The 19225-nt window shown below is 43.5% G+C and overlaps 1 protein-coding gene across 2 annotated transcripts in view; it reads right to left on the reverse strand.

Moving 5' to 3' along the window:
• GLT8D2 (glycosyltransferase 8 domain containing 2) overlaps nucleotides 1-19225 on the reverse strand; it is a 45617-nt gene that overhangs the window by 11784 nt on the left and 14608 nt on the right. For both annotated transcript variants that reach the window (XM_047867527.1, XM_047867525.1), the window contains 3 exons: nucleotides 15465-15511; nucleotides 11997-12089; nucleotides 3437-3608 (listed from right to left, as the gene is read on the reverse strand). In XM_047867527.1, the coding sequence (XP_047723483.1) occupies nucleotides 3437-3608; nucleotides 11997-12089; nucleotides 15465-15483 (284 nt within the window). In that variant the 5' untranslated portion in view covers nucleotides 15484-15511. The remainder of the gene's footprint in view (nucleotides 1-3436; nucleotides 3609-11996; nucleotides 12090-15464; nucleotides 15512-19225) is intronic.

A 19225-nucleotide genomic window follows, 5' to 3' on the forward strand; every position in this document is an offset into this window, starting at 1 on the left:
AGAATTTATGCAATTTTCTGTTTTTGTATTATACTTCACTGAAAAGAAAGTTTTGTTTTGTTTTGTTTTGTTTTGAATAATTTAAAACGGTCTAGTGGACTCGACAACCAAGAGCTGGGAAACAGTCTCTCCTCAGATGTCATCAAGCCCTGGAGCCGATGCCCTTCTGTTCAAGCACAAACCCTTGCTCAGACCATATGACACAAGCCACCCTGTGGGGCTTGGTTATCTGCTTTTCATACCCATAGATAATTACAGGGCTGTTAACAGCAGGCTAAGTGAACAATCTGCAAAATAAATGAGAAGAAGAGTGAGAAATGAGACAGAAAATCTAGAACGTGTACATAAGCCCTCAAGACCCACAGGAGCCAAAGACCATTTAGATTAGGAGTGAGTGTCAGCCACATCTCAGTATCTCCTAATGGTGCCAAGACCTAAAAATCGCATTGTAAAAGTCATGCATAAATAACATCTTCAGGGGCCTGCCTGGCACGGTCGGAAAAGCATGTGACTCTTGATCTTGGGGTCATGAGTTCAAGCCCCATGTTGGGTGTAGAGGTTACTAAAAATAAGTAAACTTAAAAAATAAATACATTCTCCTTCTGAATAATGGAAATAACACTAGAAATACCTTGAACTTCCCGTCATCACTGCTCTCCCCAATCCATCCATCCTCCCCAGAGACAGTCACTGCTGGCAGATGGAGATCTTTTGGGTCTTTTTCTTTGCAGAAACACATATATGTACATGTACACATTTATGGGTTTTTTTTTTTTTTGAGATTTTGTTTTTAAGTAATCTCTACACCCAACATGGGGCTCAAAATCACAACCCCGCGATCAAGAGTCACGTGCTCTACTGACTGAGCTAGCCCGGTGCCTTTGGTTTTTTGATTCTTTAAAAAAAAAATTATTTATTTATTTATTTATTTGTTTGTTTGTTTGTTTTTGAGACAGAGAGAGAGCATGAGCAGGAAAGGGACAGATAGAGGGGAACAGAAGACCTGAAGTGGGCTCTGTGCTGACAGCAGCCAGCCTGATGCAGGGCTTGAACCCACAAACTGTGAGATCATGACCTGAGCCGAAGTCAGGTGCTCAATCGACTGAGCCACCCAGGCACCCCCAGTTTTTTTATTGTTTAAAGCTACAAGGTGAATGTTTATGGCCCCCTCCCCCCAAATTCATTCGTTGAAACCTAATCCCCAGTGGGATGGCATTTGGAGGTGTGGCCTTCAGAAGGTGATTAGGTCATGAGCGTGGAGCCTTCAGGAATGGGATGAGTGCCCTCATAAAAGAGACCCCAGTGAACGCCTCTACCCCTCCCACCACGGGAGGACGCAGCAAAGACGCAGTCCTCCATGAACCAGGAAGCAGGCCCTTCCCAGGCATGGAATCAGCCGATGCCTAGAGCTTGGGCTTCACAGCCACCAGAACTGTGAGAAATACTTTTCTGTTTTCACAAGCCACCGGGTCTGTGGCATTCTATTACAGCAGCCCGGATGGCTTAAGACATTCATAAAATGGTTCACACTATATGAGACGTAGTGAAACTTTCATCTTCACATAACAGCATGTCCCGAGGATCTTCTTTGTCAGTATACACACATTGCCTTCTTTTTGCCAATTTACGAAGCGTACGTTATTTGAAAAATTTTCTTAATGTTTATTTATTTTCGACAGAGAGAGAGCATGAGTGGGGGAGGGGCAGAGAGAGAGGGAGACACAGAATCCGAAGCAGGCTCCGGGCTCTGAGCTGTCAGCACAGAGCCCGACGCAGGGCTTGAACTCACAGACTGCGAGATCATGACCTGAGCCGAAGTCGGAAGCTCAACTGACTGAGCCACCCAGGCGCCCCGAAGTATATACATTATTGAAACAAGGAATAAGTGTGTCTATTTTCCTGCACTGGATATTGTTGTCCTATTAATTTTTACCATCTTGATGAGTGAAAAATTATGTCACTGTTGTTTTAATTTGCATTTCCCTATTAGTAACTCAGAATACTTTTTCATGTTTGTTGACCATTTGTATTTTTCTTCCGTGACTTGTCTGTATTGTATGCGCATTTTACTACCCGATGCTTATATGTTTAAAAGTTTTTTGTAAGAATTCTTTATATTCTTTGGATAGTAATCCTTTGTCTGTAATACATGTTGAAAATGTTTTGTGTAATTTATTGTGTGATTAATTTCACTTACAGTGTTTTTCATCATTTAAAAATTTTTAAATGTTATGCAGCCAAATCCATCCATTTTTTTCCTTGTGATTTGTGGGCTCACAGAATCACTTTCCATAGCAAAATTATATAATTATCCTGCTTTTTAATAGTAATTTAAAATTTGATTTTCTGTTTATTTCTTCTAACTCCGTTTCCAACTTACTTTGTAGTGTGTTGTGTGAGATAGGAAAGAGATCACTTTGCAGTTCAAAAGTTATAATTAGTGATCATTCTGGGTCATATTAAAATGATACTATATTAATATCCTCCCAGGTTAAGAAAGCAGAAACTGTTAATTTTTTGTTTTGTTTTGTTTTTTTTCAGAGAGAGAGGGCGTGCACACGCACGCGTGTGGGGGAGGGGCGGAGGGAGAGGGAGAGAGAGAATCTCAAGCAGGCTCCATGCCCAGTGCTGAGCCCAACAGAGGGCAATATCTCACAACCATGAGATCATGACCTGAACCAAAATCAGGAGTTGGACACTTAACCGACTGAGACACCCAGGTGCCCCCCATCTGTTTTTTGTTTTTTTTTTTAATTTTAGAGAGAGAGCGAGGCAGAGGAGAAGGGCAGAAAGAGAGAGAGAGAATCAAAGCAGGCTCCACACTCAATGCAGAGCCCAACACAACCTTGGGATCACGACCTGAGCCCAAATCAAGAGTTGGACACTCAACTGACTGAGCCACCCAGGCACCCCAAGATAAACCGTTTTAGAAAGACTTCCGGGGCGCCTGGGTGGCTCAGTTGGTTAAGCATTGGACTCTTGACTTCAGCTCAGATCATGATCTCACAGTTTGTGAGATCGAGTCCCATTTTGGGCTCTGTGCTGACAATGTGGAGCCTGCTTGGGATTTTCTCTTCTCCTCTCTCTCTGCCTCTCTGCTCCTGCTCTCATGCACATGCTCTCTCTGGAAACAAATAAATATTTAAAAAATAGAGAGAGATTTACACACAACCTGCCTAAGGCTTGTAGTTCTTTAGGTCATTAGCCAATTCACTTCAGCAGAATGATGCAATGCCCAACCAGATTAATGAGACTTTGCCGGAAACTTCCTTAGCTATACCACACATTCATCAGGTCACCCAGTAAATCTCAGGTCATCCCCTCATTAATTCAAATGACATTCATCAAGCCCAAAACAGAAGGAAATGCATTTAAAGAAAGATAAGGAAGATGAAGAGAAAGTTGAAAACTCCCAAGTCGATAGTACACAAATTACCGGATTCGAGACAGAGTGTTCCGGAGTCCAACGACATAGAACAGAATGTTGGCATCGGTGTTGCTGTAGATGCTATTGATGGCAGCCATGGCGGCACCCATTCTCCCTGCAGCGGCACAGATCACCACAGGAATCTCATCCTCCATTTCCTCAGGAGCCTCAGAGTCATCGTCTGGAAACATCACAATCACTGTCTTAGAACATGAAGGAAATTCATAGTAGAACCAGTTCAAATTGTCTCCCACACTCCTGGGGGAAGACGGCATAGTGTGGAAGAGACTGCCAACCATTCTCCAACATCCAGTCTCTTCTTCTTTCAGAAATAGAACATGGGGTGGGGCAGGGGGAAGAAATACAACATTCGAGTTTTAATTTTAGCTGGCATCTAGCCAACCACTAAGAACAGATTTCTGAGACTCCCTAGCAAGTGTGCATGATCAAGTTATGACCAACGGAAGGTTAGTGCAAGTATGTGTGTGATTACTGGATTTGCCTTTGAAAGCAACGTGCTACCCTCCCCTTCCCCTGGCCCCATTCCCATTGGCTGGAATGTAGATATGATGACAGAAGTTAGGGCAGCCATCTTGGACCACTACTTGGAAGCTACCTGTGGAGGACACCGAAACCCTAACACAGAAGGAACCTTGATCTGGATGCCGTGGAAATGGCACATCATTGTGTGGAATGACACACATTCATTCACTTGAGAGAGAAAATGAACTTCTATTTTGCTTCAGTCACTATGATTTTGGAGCTTTTTTACAGAAGCCAGTCGGACACACATAGACACAGTTGAAAAATATGTGAAGAACTGGAAAGTCTCATTTGATCCGACAGTTCTCAACTCCTTCCTAAATTGGAATGTTTTCCTGCAATGCTGCTGTAAAAGCTACTGCTTGTGATCTTCCTTCTCCTCTCCGCCCTCTAGTCAAGTCTCTCAAAAGTCGACAGCAAGAGAAAGGTGGTGAAATGAAAGAGCATGACTAATGCACAAGATGAATAATTGATTGTTCTTTTGAGCTGTGGCTGTGATGTAAAATACCAGTGTCGTAACATCTTATTTTGGCATTGCAATACAATTTTCCGGTATGAAAGATAATAATAATCAGTATGAAGAGTAGCCACTCTCAGATGCCCTTCTGGTTTTTACTTAAAGCTCTCTTGACAGGTAAGTACCACTCAGACGCGGGGCAGTTCTAGCTGATATTTAATCCAACAAATATATAAACTAACCACCAGGTACTGTGCTTTATGTAGCTTAAGAAACATTGAAGGGCCTCTCCCTTCTCCTGCCTCTCTTCCCCAGGCTGGCCACCACGTCTGAAATGTCCACCACGAGAATAATTCTGTTTTCACAGTATACTTACTGGCACAAGAGAATGTTCATAATACCACATTAAGGGGGGGAAAGAATACAAAATTTCTCTCTAGTATTTGATACACAAAATCACCACAGGAATCTCCTCTGGTGTATGATCCCAATGGGATATACACATACATACATATTTTCAAATGGATCTACATCTGTTTATGGAATTATGAGTGATTTCAATTTCCTTATTTGCATTTCTTATATTTTCCAAATTCTCTAAAGCAACCATGGATACTTTTTTTTTTTTTAATGTTTGTTTATTTTTGAGAGAGAGAGAGAGCACAAGCAGGGGAGGGGCAGAGAGAGACAGGGAGACAGAGATCTGAAGCAGGCTCCAGGCTCTGAGCTGTCAGCACAGAGCCGGCTGCAGGGTTCGATCCCACAAACTATGAGATCATGACCTGAGCTGAAGTCGGACCCTTAACCGACCGAGCCACCCAGGTGCCCCAACCATGGTTACTTTTATAAACAAAAAGGAAAATATTTCTTAAGGGATTATTCCTTTTGGACTCAACTGTCATTTTGGGGAGGTTCCCTAATCATGCGGCATGTTGCCTGCAGGCAGTGAAGTGAACTGCCCCGAATGCAAATTTGACTCTATTTCTTCACTGCTCACCATTCTCCAGTGGCTCCTGTAAGGTAGAGCCACCTTCCCTTGCCTGGCACACAGGTCCCTCATGATCCAGCCCCTACTCACTTCCTTAGCCTCGACTCCTTCTACTCCAGCAATACCAAAATACTGAACACTGCACCGGTGGTCCCTTTGCTCAGTGCCTTTGCACATAGTGTTCCAGATGCCCAGAATGCTCTTTCCATCCTTTCCTGCATGGCTAACTTTTACCCATTCATTCCAAATGCAGTGTAGACATCAGAACCTCTGGGAAGACTTTAACAGCTCCTTACACGGCGCTCACTTTGTCCGTGTTTGTGGGTGGACTGACGAGCTGCATTGCAATTTATGTGGTTGCATGCTTTATCTTTCTCTCCTATGAGGGCCAAGACAGTATCTCGTTCATCTCTGTCTATTCATTTGCGGCTAGCACAGTGCCTGGAACATAGTAGATTCTCAATACATTTTGGAGGGAGGGATGAATGGATGGGTGAATTTTTTAAATACCTCTATTTGAACATTTGCCACACTGCACAGAAAGAATCTATTCATGTGTCTGTCTCCTTCACTAGACTGTGAACTCATTATATTTTCCCTGCTGAGTCTGGCACCTAGGAGGCACTTAATAAAAGTTTGCTGGACTGAGCTGAACTGATGTGTCGATCGTACAGAACAGGGCCCTGGAGGAATGATTCCCCGACTACTCCTAGGGGCAAAGAGAGAGAGAAGGGCTGAAAAGCTGGGGGCAGAACCAGGCTCTCAGGAAATAGGCAGAATGAGGGAGGAGGAAGGTGTCCCCATGAAAGAGGGCCACCCAAGAGATCAAACAGCAAGTCTGCAGACACGTCACACTGCCACGCTTCTTAGGAGACTCTGCCGGTCAGAGGAGCTGGGAAGCGAACCTAAGCCAGAAACACCGCTCTTTGCCAAGAAGTCTTCCCTGGACAGAGTATGGATGAAGACACACTGGAGAAAGATTGGGAAAGATTTATCCACTGTAAAGTCTACACCAATGTGGCATCCTTGCAGCTTCTCTGGGAATCACCCACTGTGCCAATTGGTACCTATGCCAACTCACCCAAAGGTCTGGCTATGTGAAACTGCTTGGTGCCCATACAATCTCTAGAAAACATCATGTTGATGGTGGTATGGAATGAAAATGTATTATGTTGCATTAGTCCGTTCCCACAAGCAGCTCTTACCAGACCATGCCCATTTCTAGAAAAAGTGAAATGTCTGCTCTCCCCATGCCAAATCTCTGAATCCCATTTCAAATTAGGATTGGTTTTAGCGAAGCATATAAACTTGCCTCACCTCAGATGGGCCAGGAGTGAATCACCAGCTAATCACACAAAAATTATCAGGAGATTAGATTGAATGTCATTATCAGAATACACAAGGGGCTCCTGGGTGGCTCAGTCCATTAAGCGTCTGACTTCGGCACAGGTCATGATCTCACATCTCGTGAATTCGAGCCCGCATCCGGCTCTGTGCTGATGGCTTGGAGCCTGGAGCCTGCTTCAGATTTGGTGTCTCCCTCTCTCTCTGCCCCTCCCAAATTCATGTTCTTTCTTTTTTTTTTTTTTTAAATTTTTTTTTTTAACGTTTATTTATTTTTGAGACAGAGAGAGATAGAGCATGAACGGGGGAGGGTCAGAGAGAGATGGAGACACAGAATCTGAAACAGGCTCCAGGCTCTGAGCGGTCAGCACAGAGCCCGACGCGGGGCTTGAACTCACGGACTGTGAGATCGTGACCTGAGCCGAAGTCGGCCGCTTAACCGACTGAGCCACCCAGGCGCCCCTTATGTTCTGTCTTTCAAAAATGAATAGATAAAAAAAATTAACTAAAAAAATTATAATTTTAAAAATAAATGTAAAAGAAAAAAAAGGGGGGGTGCAAAGTCAGTCGGTTAAGCCTCTGACTTCGGCTCAGGTCACGATCCCAGGGTTTGTGAGTTTGGGCCCCGCGTCGGACTCTGTGCTGACAGCTCAGAGCCTGGAGCCTGCTTTGGATTCTGTGTCTCCCTCTCTCTCTGCCCCTCCCCCACTTGTGCTCTGTCTCGCAAAAATAAATAAATGTAAGGAAAAAAAATACACAAAATGGCACCATGCCTTTCTTCAGCAAATGATTTCACAGGGTTTCTGGACATTACCTTATAACACCAATTCTTTGAATTACTATTTTTGAAAATATAAAAATTAATATGGAATAGGTAAAGCACCAAGGATTTTTCGGGGCAGTGAAACTGCTCTGTATTCCATAATGGTAGGTTAATGTTCTTATACATTTCTCACAACCCAAGGACAACATCAAGAGTGAACCCTAATGTAAACTGTGGACATTGGGTGATAACGTGTCCATGTAGGTTCAACAGTTGTAACTAACGTACCATCTGGTGGGGGATGTTAATAGTGGGGGAAAGCTGTGTACCTTCCATTCAATTTTGCTATGAACCTAAAACTGCTCTAAAAACACAGTCTATTAAAAATATTGACATGCATTTCTTGAAAAAATTCCAGCCCCAAATTCCAGTAAGTCATGGTGATTTTCTGCAGACTTCTCTACTCCCATTCCAAAGGTAGATCTCTGTCACCCGTGTGGTGTGCGCCTCTCAAATCCTTCTTTGTGTTGTCCCAAAAGGAAATATACCACCTACATGTGTTATTTTAAAATCAAAATGAAATCATACTTTTCATGGTTTTCTACAACTTGCTTTTTCCACTTAACGTATCACGGACATCTTTCCATCTCAACATTATACTCTTTTGAATGTTATTTCATAACACTGATTCTTTTCAACATTGAATGGGTTAAAGATGTGATAGTGAACCCATTGAGGTGTTCCAAATACTTTGTTTATCAGTATATGGTTGATTAATAGGCCAGGATGTGCATTTCCTTACACTTGTTTTAACAGCTGCTATGAAAGCTACTTGTTTCTCTCTGTGGAGAGAAGAAATGTGTTGGTTTATGGGCAGGGAGCGAAGTGTGAGGACTCAAGAACTTGAAGTTCAGACAACTTTTGACTTCATATGGCTTCCTTTCTCTATTGAGGCATAATTTAGCTATCATTAGGACTGCATTGTGTAAATCTGTATGTGGAAGCACTAAACTCCAGTACCTTGGGATGTGACTACATTTGAGGACAGAGCCTATAAGGAGTAATTAAGTGAAACTGAGGCTATTAGGGTGGGGCCTTAATCCAGTATGACCGATGTCCTTATAAGAAGAGGCAGAGACGCCAGAGATGGGAACACACAGAAAAAGTCATCTGAGGACGGGAGGAGAAGGCAGCTGACTGTGAGCCTGGAAGAGAAGCCTTGGAAGAAACCAACACTGCCAGAGCCTGGATCCTGGACCTCCAGCCTCCAGATCTGTGAGAAATCAAACTTCTTTTCTGAAAGCCATCTAGTCTGGGGTATTTTCTTTTTTTATATTTTAAAAAAGTTTTTTCTGGGGCGCCTGGGTGGTGCAGTCGGTTAAGCGTCCGACTTCAGCCAGGTCACGATCTCGCGGTCCGTGAGTTCGAGCCCCGCGTCAGGCTCTGGGCTGATGGCTCAGAGCCTGAAGCCTGTTTCCGATTCTGTGTCTCCCTCTCTCTCTGCCCCTCCCCCGTTCATGCTCTGCCTCTCTCTGTCCCAAAAATAAATAAAAACATTGAAAAAAAATTTTTTTTTAAAAAAAGTTTTTTCCAACGTTTATTCATTTTTGAGAGACAGAGAGAGACAGTGTGAGCAGGGGAGGGGCAGAAAGAAAGGGAGACACAGAATCCAAAGCAGGCTCCAGGCTCTGAGCTGTCAGCACAGAGTCTGATTCAGGGCTTGAACCCATGAACCGTGAGATGATGACCTGAGCAGAAGTCGGAAGCTTAACCAACTGAGCCACCCAGGCACCCCATAGTCTGTGGTATTTTCTTAAGGCAGCCCAGGCTGACTAATACAGATTTCTTAAAATTTGCAAATATTGGGAATTTCTTAAAATTTCCTCTTTTAGGTATACAGTTCCATGATTTTTAGTAAATCGATAGAGTTGCACAACCATTACCACAATGCCACTTTGGACCATTTCCAGGGGTGCCTGGCTGGCTCAGTTGGTGGGGTGTCCAACTCTTGATTTTGGCTCAGGTCATGATCCCAGGATTGTGGGACTGAGCCCAGAGTCGGGCTCCGTGCTGGATGTGGAGGCTGCTTGGGATTCTCTCTCCCTCTCTCTCTCTCTCTCTCTCTCTCTCTCCCCTCCCCCCCCACTCTTCCCCTTGCCTGCTTGCACTCTCTCTCTCTCTCTCACTCTCTCAAATAATAAAAAAAAAATGTTCATTTCCCTGAAAAGTTTCCTTAAGCTGGGTTATAGTCAATCCACTCTGGCTCTCAGCCCCTGGCAACCACTGATCTCTTTTCTGTCTCTATAAATTTACCTTTTCTAGAAACTTCTCTAAATGGAGTCATATAATATGTGGGCTTTCAGGTCTGACTTCTTTAATTTAGCATAATCTTTGAGAGTTTTATCCACATCCAACTTCTGGAGCAGGCATTAGTAGTTTGTTGCTTCTTATTGTTGAAAAGCACTCCATTGTGTGGATATACTACATTTTATCTCATCTCTGATTGATTTACATGTGGATTGCTTCCAATGGGGCTACAAAGAATGATGCCCTGGGCAAATCTGTATGCACATCTTTATGTGGAAATCATTCTCTTTCCCGATGCTCCTTATGTTTATTTAAACCAGATTTGATGTGTTTTTAACTGTTTTTCTTTTTAGCATATTTATTTGTTTTTGAGAGGGGAAGAAGGGCAGAGAGAGAGAGAGAGAGAGAGAGAGAGAGAGAGAACCCCAAGCAGGCTCCACACTATCAGCACAGAGCTTGACCAGGGCTCTATCCTGTGAACTGTGAGATCACGACCTGAGCAGAAATCAAGAATCAAATGCTTAACGGACTGAGCCACCCAGGCTCCCCTTAACTGTTTTTCTTAAATGAATTTTTAAATTAAAATAAGTCAGCTTTGTGAGAGTAGGACATTGTTTTTCTCACTGTTGTGGGTCCAGTGCCTAAAGCCTCTTTTAAAAAAAAAAAAAAGTATGAAATGAATGTATATAATGCACCAAAATATTAACTATATTTGTCTTTGGCTGATATAGCTACAGGTAATATCTTTCTCTTCTGTATTTTCCATAAATGTATTTGCGAAACTATATAAAACTACAATTATTTAAAAATAGGGGTGCCTGGATGTTTCAGTCAAAGGTTTGTGCAACTCTTGATCTCAGGGTTGCAAGTTGGAGCCCCACACTGGGGGTAGAGATTACTTAAAAATAAAATCTTTATAGGGGCGCCTGGGTGGCGCAGTCGGTTCAGCGTCCGACTTCGGCCAGGTCACGATCTCGCGGTCTGGGAGTTCGAGCCCCGCGTCAGGCTCTGGGCTGATGGCTCAGAGCCTGGAGCCTGTTTCCGATCTGTGTCTCCCTCTCTCTCTGCCCCTCCCCCGTTCATGCTCTGTCTCTCTCTGTCCCAAAAATAAATAAACGTTGAAAAAAAAATTTAAATAAAAAAAAATAAAATCTTTATAAATAAAGAAACCATTTAAAAATATAATACACAGACTACAGTACTTCTTAATTTCTGTGAAGGATGACTCTGTGTGTTTAGAGGTTGTGAAGGTGTCATCTCAAGCAACCCACTCCTCAGGAGGGGAATCGGGGTCCTGAGCACAGCTGGAAGAGGACATAGGGTCAATGCAGGATCTTTTTTCAGCTGCGGGTTCTGAGGCCATTGGTGCCGCACTGGGAATGAACCAGTGGGGAGAAGGGACAGAAGGTGATGTGCATAAGCAGCATTATTGGGAGCCTCCAAGGACGGACACAGAGCCAGTCGCCCGAAGCGTGGTCTGAGAATCAAGCATCATCATCAACTGGGAGCGTATCACAAGTGCGTGCAATCCTCAGGCCCCACCCCAAATCTACTGACTCAAAATTTCTCAGGATGGGTCCGAGTATCGTGTTTTAACAAACCCTAACTGTGATTCTTCTATGTGCTGAAGGTTGAGTAGCACCGATCACTGTAGAACATCATTGAAAAGTTGGCCTTGGGTGGATATTCTCACCAGCAGGTCCTTGGGAGCTGACCAGATGGTTGCCTGTCTCTGAACCAGCTACTGAGAGGAAGCAAAGGAACGCATTTAAATCACATTCCCAGGCATCCCATCTTGATGGGTTATATGCTTATTTACCTGCTCCATTCTTTTTTTTTTTTAATTATTGTAGTCAAAAACACTTCAGATTTATCATCTTAAGCATTTTTTACATGCACAGTTGGTGTATTAAATACATTCACATTGTCATACTACTGTCACCACGGCCCCATCCCTATAATTCTTGTCAAACTTACAAAACTTTTACAAACTCACACAACTGCAGCTTCTACCCGTTAAACAAGAACTCCGCATCCCCGCGCCCCCGGCTCCTGGCAACCATCATCATACTTTCTGTCTGGGTGACTGTGACTATCCAAGTCCCTCATACAAGAGGAATCGCACAGTACTTATCTTTTGGGGCCCAGCTTGTTTCACTCAGCATACCTGTTTCGTTCCTGAGCACGGTCCCCTTATGAACTTTCTTATACAGAATTCCGCAGAGGGTCACAATCAGAAGGAACAGCAACACTTGATTGACTGAAATAAAAACAGAAACACATTCAGGTGTAACCTCTCAAGCTGAAATTGCGGGAAAGTTTAGAATGGTCATATGAGCAGATGCCTTCCCTAACGAACATCCCAGCGGTGGTCTGGGACCTTTCTTTCAGCAGATGGCATGCAGAATAAAGGGTTAACCTGGGATGCTGTTGCAGCTCAAGGGCACAGAGACGTAGTTTAAGGAGGATGGGGGGCTACTCCCAGGCAGCCTCATGGCAGAGGCTACGACCTTAATGCCGACATGAGGCTGCCTCTGGAGCCAATTTCCATGCATGAACATTTGGTTTCAATGAACAGCCAACATTTATATAAAGCTTATGATGAGCCAGTACTTATTATGAGTACGTGTTCTCAGTTCACTTGAACACTGGTCAAGGATGACATACAACAAATTCTTGCCCTGAGTAAGAGGACGGAAGGTCCAAATATCTCTTCCAGTTCTAAGCATCCGGGACCATCTGTTCCACTTACCCTTGGCAATGACTGAGAAATAGAGTGATAAAGGACAGTGCTTTCCTAAGTACAGAGCACATACTACTGATTGTACATGAGATGGTTTAGGAGGTTTGTGACCATGGCATTAAGTAACATTAAGTCACAGCATGAGAAGTTTTAGTTTCACGTGCAGGCAGGTAACAAAAGCTACCCAGAAGTGAGTAACATTGTTCTAATCATACATATTTGTATAATCGTCTTCTTTTTAAGATAGGAGATAGCTTATTCTATTAGCAATAAGGATATGCACTTTCTTTTTTTTTTTTACAATTTTTAATGTTTCTGTTTATTTTTGAGAAAGAGAGACAGAGTACTAGTAGGGGAGGGGCAGAGAGAGAGACACACACAGAGTCCAAAGCAGGCTCCAGGCTCTGAGCTGTCAGCACAGAGCCCGACATGGGGCTCGAACTTGCAAACCATGAGATTATGACCTAAGCCAAAGTTGGATGCTTAACCCACTGAGCCACCCAGACGCTCCAGGATATACACTTTGTATTATAAAGTACACATAATTTTAAATGAGTCAATTTTTTTTTAATTTTTTTTGTCAATGTTTATTTATTTTTGGGACAGAGAGAGACAGAGCATGAACGGGGGAGGGGCAGAGAGAGAGGGAGACACAGAATCGGAAACGGGCTCCAGGCTCCAAGCCATCAGTCCAGAGCCTGACGCGGGGCTCGAACTCCCAGACCGCGAGATCGTGACCTGGCTGAAGTCGGACGCTTAACTGACTGCGCCACCCAGGCGCCCCTTAAATGAGTCAATTTAAGGAAACAGTTAAGTCATGCGTAGGACAGAAGAAACACAGATGATGAAAAATTGAGAAGGTGGTGCATTGCTGTACATAGAGCACAATCACCTGAAGTTTGGAAAATGTTGGTAGGAGAGGAAAGGGCCAGGATTTCAAGTCAGGTTCAAATCTTGTTTCTGCCACCTCTTAGCTGTGTGGCCTTAGACAGGTTACTGAATCTCTCTGAGCCTCAGTTTGCTCATCTGCTCAATGAGGATTGTAATTGTAGTAATAATCATTGTCTCACATGCGGGTTTTGAGAGTTAACAAAGGCAATGTAGGCCTAATAAAGACTTTATAATTGTTATGTATTATCATTTACTATTTTTTAAGTTTATTTATTTATTTTTGAGAAAGAGAGAAAGCACAAGTGAGGGAAGGCAGAGAGAGAGGGAGAGAGAGAATCCCAAGCAGGCTCCGTACTGTCAGCGCAGAGCCCAATGAGGGGCTCGAACTCATGAACCATGAGATCATGACCTAACCCCAAATCAAGAGTCGGACACTTAACGGACTGAGCCACCCAGGCACTCCTATCATTTACTGCTTTTACGCATCGAGATATTTACATTTATTGTCCTCACACGGATCTCTTTTCTGGCCCCTGGGCCTTTGTCTTCCCTCTTGTAGAAGGAAGGAGTTAGTCTTCACAGATGTCTTCCAGAGCTACATTCTGAGGCCCAATGATTCTACTGTGCTTACATCCAGCTTCTCTCTGCCTTTCTGGACTGTGAGATTCAGCCAGAGAAACTAAATACGAGACTCAGTTTAAAACAAAACTATAGAGAAATAGCAGATAAGGAAGAAAGTCCGACAGTTTATCAATACGTGTGATAAATATTCATCTGCCACGGCCAGTTGGGGAGGCAACTCAAAGTCTTCTATCACCTGACTCTTTTCTTAGTATATGTATACCCTATGCAATATTTTGCATATACTTAGACCAAAATATTATTCACGGTTAATCTGAACTTCAAATCTAACTGCATATCTTGTCTTTTCATCTGCTTGTTCAGGCAGCTCTACCCTGAGGCTGACTGTCACACAATTAGGTTACTATGCTTCACCCCAGGTTCACAAACTACTAGATCTAAAATCAAGGGCAAATTCAGGTTTTGATGGAGTCTGAAGATTATATAATTTAAGGTGACTCTTAAGAATAGGAACACAAGGGGCGCCTGGGTGGCGCAGTCAGTTAAGTGTCTGACTTCAGCCAGGTCACAATCTCGCGGTCCGCGAGTTCAAGCCCCGCATTGGGCTCTGGGCTGATGGCTCGGAGCCTGGAGCCTGTTTCCGATTCTGTGTCTCCCTCTCTCTCTGCCCCTCCCCCGTTCATGCTCTGTCTCTCTCTGTCTCAAAAATAAATAAACGTTGAAAAAAAAATTAAAAAAAAAAAAAAAGAATAGGAACACAAGGGGCACCTGGCTGGCTCAGTCAGTGGAACATGAACTCTTGATGTGGGGGTTGTGAGTTTGGGCCCCATGTTAGGTGTAGAGATTACTTACATGAATCAATCAATCGATATTAAGAATAGGAACACAAAATTACAAGTGCTAAAATTAGATAGGAACATGAATATTTATTTAAAGTAAGAAAATAAATTCTATTTGTTAAGTTTTAGAAATGTTTGCCCCTTCTCATGATGAATCCACCTGTGGACAAAATACTTAACAACTTTCCACAGGAATCATCCTGATGATGATGCCAAGAACTCTGCCTGTGGGAAAACCATCCGTGAAAACAAAGATCTCAAAAATAAGACAGTTCAAGACTCAGCATCAAAACAGTCCTTTAAGTGGCACCTCGGTGGCTCAGTCAGTTACCTGTCCAACTTTGGCTCAGGTCATGATCTCACAGTTCATGGGTTTGAGCCCAGCGTCAGGCTCTGTGCTGACAGCTCAGAGCCTGAAGCCTGTCTCGGATTCTGTGTCTCCCTCTCTCTCTGCTGTTCCCCTTCTCGTGCTCTGTCTTTATCTCTCAAAAATAAATAAACATTAAAAAATTAAAAAAAAAAAACAGTCCTTTAAAATATCTATTTTTAATAATCATGATTGTCAAAAGTGTAATCTTACTTTTTCGTAACAAAGCCATGTGTGTTCACGCAGATGAAAGCTGTGACCTGTGGATTAAAGAATAAAACTTTTTGTAAAACAGAATCAACCCCAAAGGCATCATACAATTACTAAGGATCGTGTCTTTGAGTATCTGCTATGTGGCAAATTGTGCAATCATTCCTTACTGTTCTGAATCTAGAACTTTGGAAAAAAGTATCTCTTAGATGTATACGTCAGCCCTTCAAATTAATTTCTCTGGCTGTACGAACAGTCCAAAGGGCCCCCAGTAGATAATCTTGCATATTTTCAGCTATCATAATTTCATTCCTTTGATAAGGAAATTTTCACATCTTCAGGGATCCCTTGTGGAAACAGAACTATACCTTACACTAAATTCAATCATGCATTCCATGAGTATTTATCGAGACCCTACTAATAGCCCAGCACTGTGCTATGTACTGAGGATGTACCAATGAACAAATCAGTCCCAGTCCCTACCATCATGGGGCTTTAAATCCTGTGGGGAAAACAGATACTAAAATGTCACAAATAGATTATGGTAAGAGGTATGAAGGAAACAATAGAAGTTCTGGGACACAGATCAGTAGAGGTGAGGAGTGTATCAGGGAGAGAAATCAAGAAAAGCCTCATTGAGAAGATGCTCTTCCAAGAAGAACAGGGGCCCACGGAGAGAAGGCAGAAGGAAAGAGCAAAGTGCAGAGGAAAGGAAACAGCACGTGTGAAGGCCCTGTGGCTAAAAAGAGCTCTGGGTATTCTAAGTACTGCAAGAAGTTCAGCATGGCTGGAACATAGTGGACTAAACAAGAGACTGTCCAGATGAGGCTGGAGACAAACCGTGTTGTCTATAAAGGAGTTTGGATTGTATTTCATATGCGTGTAGTTCCCTCTATCAGCTTTTGTTTTCATTAAAGTCCCAAAGCAATATTTTCAAACATCTCCACAGATATTCTGATGGTAAAGGAGAGTGGAACTCAAAGTCAGCCATAAGGAGCTCCAAAATATTTACACATTTCTTGAGTTACCTTCAGATTTGTGTAAACTGTCCAAGAACGAAGGGAAAATAATGGCTCCTTTCATTGCTAGCAGAGGTCCCCTCAGGGAGAAAAGTCTTTGTTATTACGAAGTCAGAGACTTCCGTGCACGGATGGGGTGGGCAGGGGTGAGAGCGGGAACATGTGAAATGAGTCTGAGTGAATGATCAACTGGAATCCTGGGGTTGGCAGCAGCCCAAGATTATCACGTGAGAAGGAGAAAGATCCCATAGCAGAGGCTGCCCCTTGCTCACCAGAACATCTGGCCTTGGGGCAGATGCCCCCCAAGGACTTTTCAAGAATTGAGATGCCCAATATTCAGTCCATAGTCTTCCGTCATGCTCTGCATCTCCTGAGCCCCACCCTGTCGCCACTCTGCTTTCCCCCCTGGGTCTAAACACATGTATCAATGTGTTCGGGGGAAATCAAGGAAAGGGGGCCGTGTTCCCCATGCCGGACGTGGAGAAGTGGGGAGAGACGCAACTGAGATGAAGTTCTGTGGGGACTCTGAACGTAGGAGAATGTAAGCTGTCAGGAAGTCATGAGGATTTTGGAGGGGATATTGGATGGGGGGAAGGTCAGTCCATTTTACTTGAATCTCCAAATCTATGGCTCCTGGCAGAAATCTTAACTTTTAAAAAAAAATTTCCTTTTTTTAAATGTTTATTTTTGAGAGAGAGAGAGAGAGAGAGAGAGAGAGAGAGAGTGCAGCGGAAGGGCAGAGAAAGAGGGAGACACAGAATCTGAAGCAGGCTCCAGGCTCTGAGCTGTCAGCACAGAGCCTCACGTAGGGCTTGAACTCACAAACCATGAGATCATGACCTGAGTGGAAGTTAGACGCTTAACCGACTGAGCCACTCAGGCACCCCTTAACTATTTGTGACACACAAGTCTCAAAACTTTGCTAAGCCTACAGACCTCTGTCTAGAATAATGTTTTTAAAGCTTAAAAAATATATTGTTTTACAAAGAAAACCAATTACAAAATTTTAAAGAAAAGGAAGCCATCAGAACATCGGTGGGAGGGGGGAACCCAAACTTGTGACATAATAAAGTAGCAAGTGTTAGCAAGTGCAAAGGTGCTGTCAGTTGAGGTGATGGTGAGCTTTAAAGAAGTGTGAGGTATCTGTAACCAGTATAATATAATATAAAAACATCTGGGGGGCGCCTGGGGGGGCTCAGTTGGTTAAGCATCCTACTTCGGCTCAGGTCACGATCTCGCGGTTCGTGAGTTCGAGCCCCACGTCGGGCTCTGTGCTGACAGCTCAGAGCCTGGAGCCTGCTTCAGATTCTGTGTCTCCCTCTGTCTCTGCCCCTCCCCTACTCTCTCTCTCTCTCTCTCTCTCTCTCTCTCTCTCTCTCTCACACACACACACACACACACACACACACACACAAGTAGAAACATTTTAAAAACAAACAAACAAACAAACAAACAAACAAACAAAAAACACATCTGATTTCTGCAGGCAATGATGGCGCAGGTCCTGCGGTAACTTCTGTGACTTGTAGCCTACATTGACAATTGAAGGAAATGCTCACTTCCATTCAGTGGTGAGTGAAAATAGTTATGATTTTTCTCTCATCTAAGTACATGAAATCATTTGAAATGTATCCATGGACACCGTGAGGGTCTGTGCACCCCAGGTTGAAGGTTAGACCCCTGGGCAAGGTAGACTCAGCTGACATCTGGGATAAGATGACATTTGTGCTGTTTTATCACCTAGAAAAACTGCTGCCCTGGGCACATTTGCCTGGTTTGTCCTGAGGCTTTTCATTCGCCCTGGTTCCCGACATGATGTTCCAGGTGACAGGCAGGGTGAGAACCCGGTCCCAGGCAAACATCAGAGAGGGGCAGGCTGATGCGCAGGGACAGAGGAGTATGGATGGAAAAGCAAGCCCTGGGAGGAAGGCTGGAGGGATGCCGGAGACAGATTTGGGATAAGATTTCCTATCTTGCATTGCCATACACTGTTAAGGGTCATTAAAATGCCCATCCTGGCAATGTCATATAGGCCAATGTTGAAATGCCTCTATATTGAAGATTACAGAAACTAAAGGAGGGGCCAGGATACAAAACAGAGGGGGACTTTCACTTGATATTCTTTCAAGGCTTATACTGCACATATTTAATAACCAACATGGCCCTCGGCACCGAACAATTAAAATGGGCCCCAGCTGTAAAAGCTGGAGCAGACCCAACTGATATGTTCTAATAAACAGAAGACTTGGCACCTATAGTGTTGAATCATGTGCATGGATTATCTGTTCAAACAAATAGTTAAGTACAGGAGATTCTAAGAGTGTGTGTGTATGTGCACTCACACACATACACACACACAAAGATGCTACCAGTCCAACTTTTTACACAGACCACTTGCCTTTGCATGAGACAAATTCTGGGCAAATTCTAAGAGGCCTATCAACCAGACGTATTCCAGGAAAAACATCTTTTTTTTTTTTAAATGCTTATTCATCTTTGAGAGACAGAGACAGAGCATGAGCAGGGGATGGACAGAGAGAGGGGGAAGGCACAGAATCCAAAGCAGGCTCCAGGCTCTGAGCTGTCAGCACAGAGTCTGACGCGGGGATCGAACTCATGAACGGCGAGATCGTGACCTAAACCAAAGTCAGACGCTCAACCGACTAAGCCAACTAGGTGCCCCCAGGAACATCTTTTAACAGAAGAAGCCAACTGCTTCTTCAGAGAATGAATTTTAACACATGC

This window comes from Prionailurus viverrinus, chromosome B4 (genome assembly GCF_022837055.1).
Source record: "Prionailurus viverrinus isolate Anna chromosome B4, UM_Priviv_1.0, whole genome shotgun sequence".
In the NCBI taxonomy this organism is placed as follows: domain Eukaryota; kingdom Metazoa; phylum Chordata; class Mammalia; order Carnivora; family Felidae; genus Prionailurus; species Prionailurus viverrinus.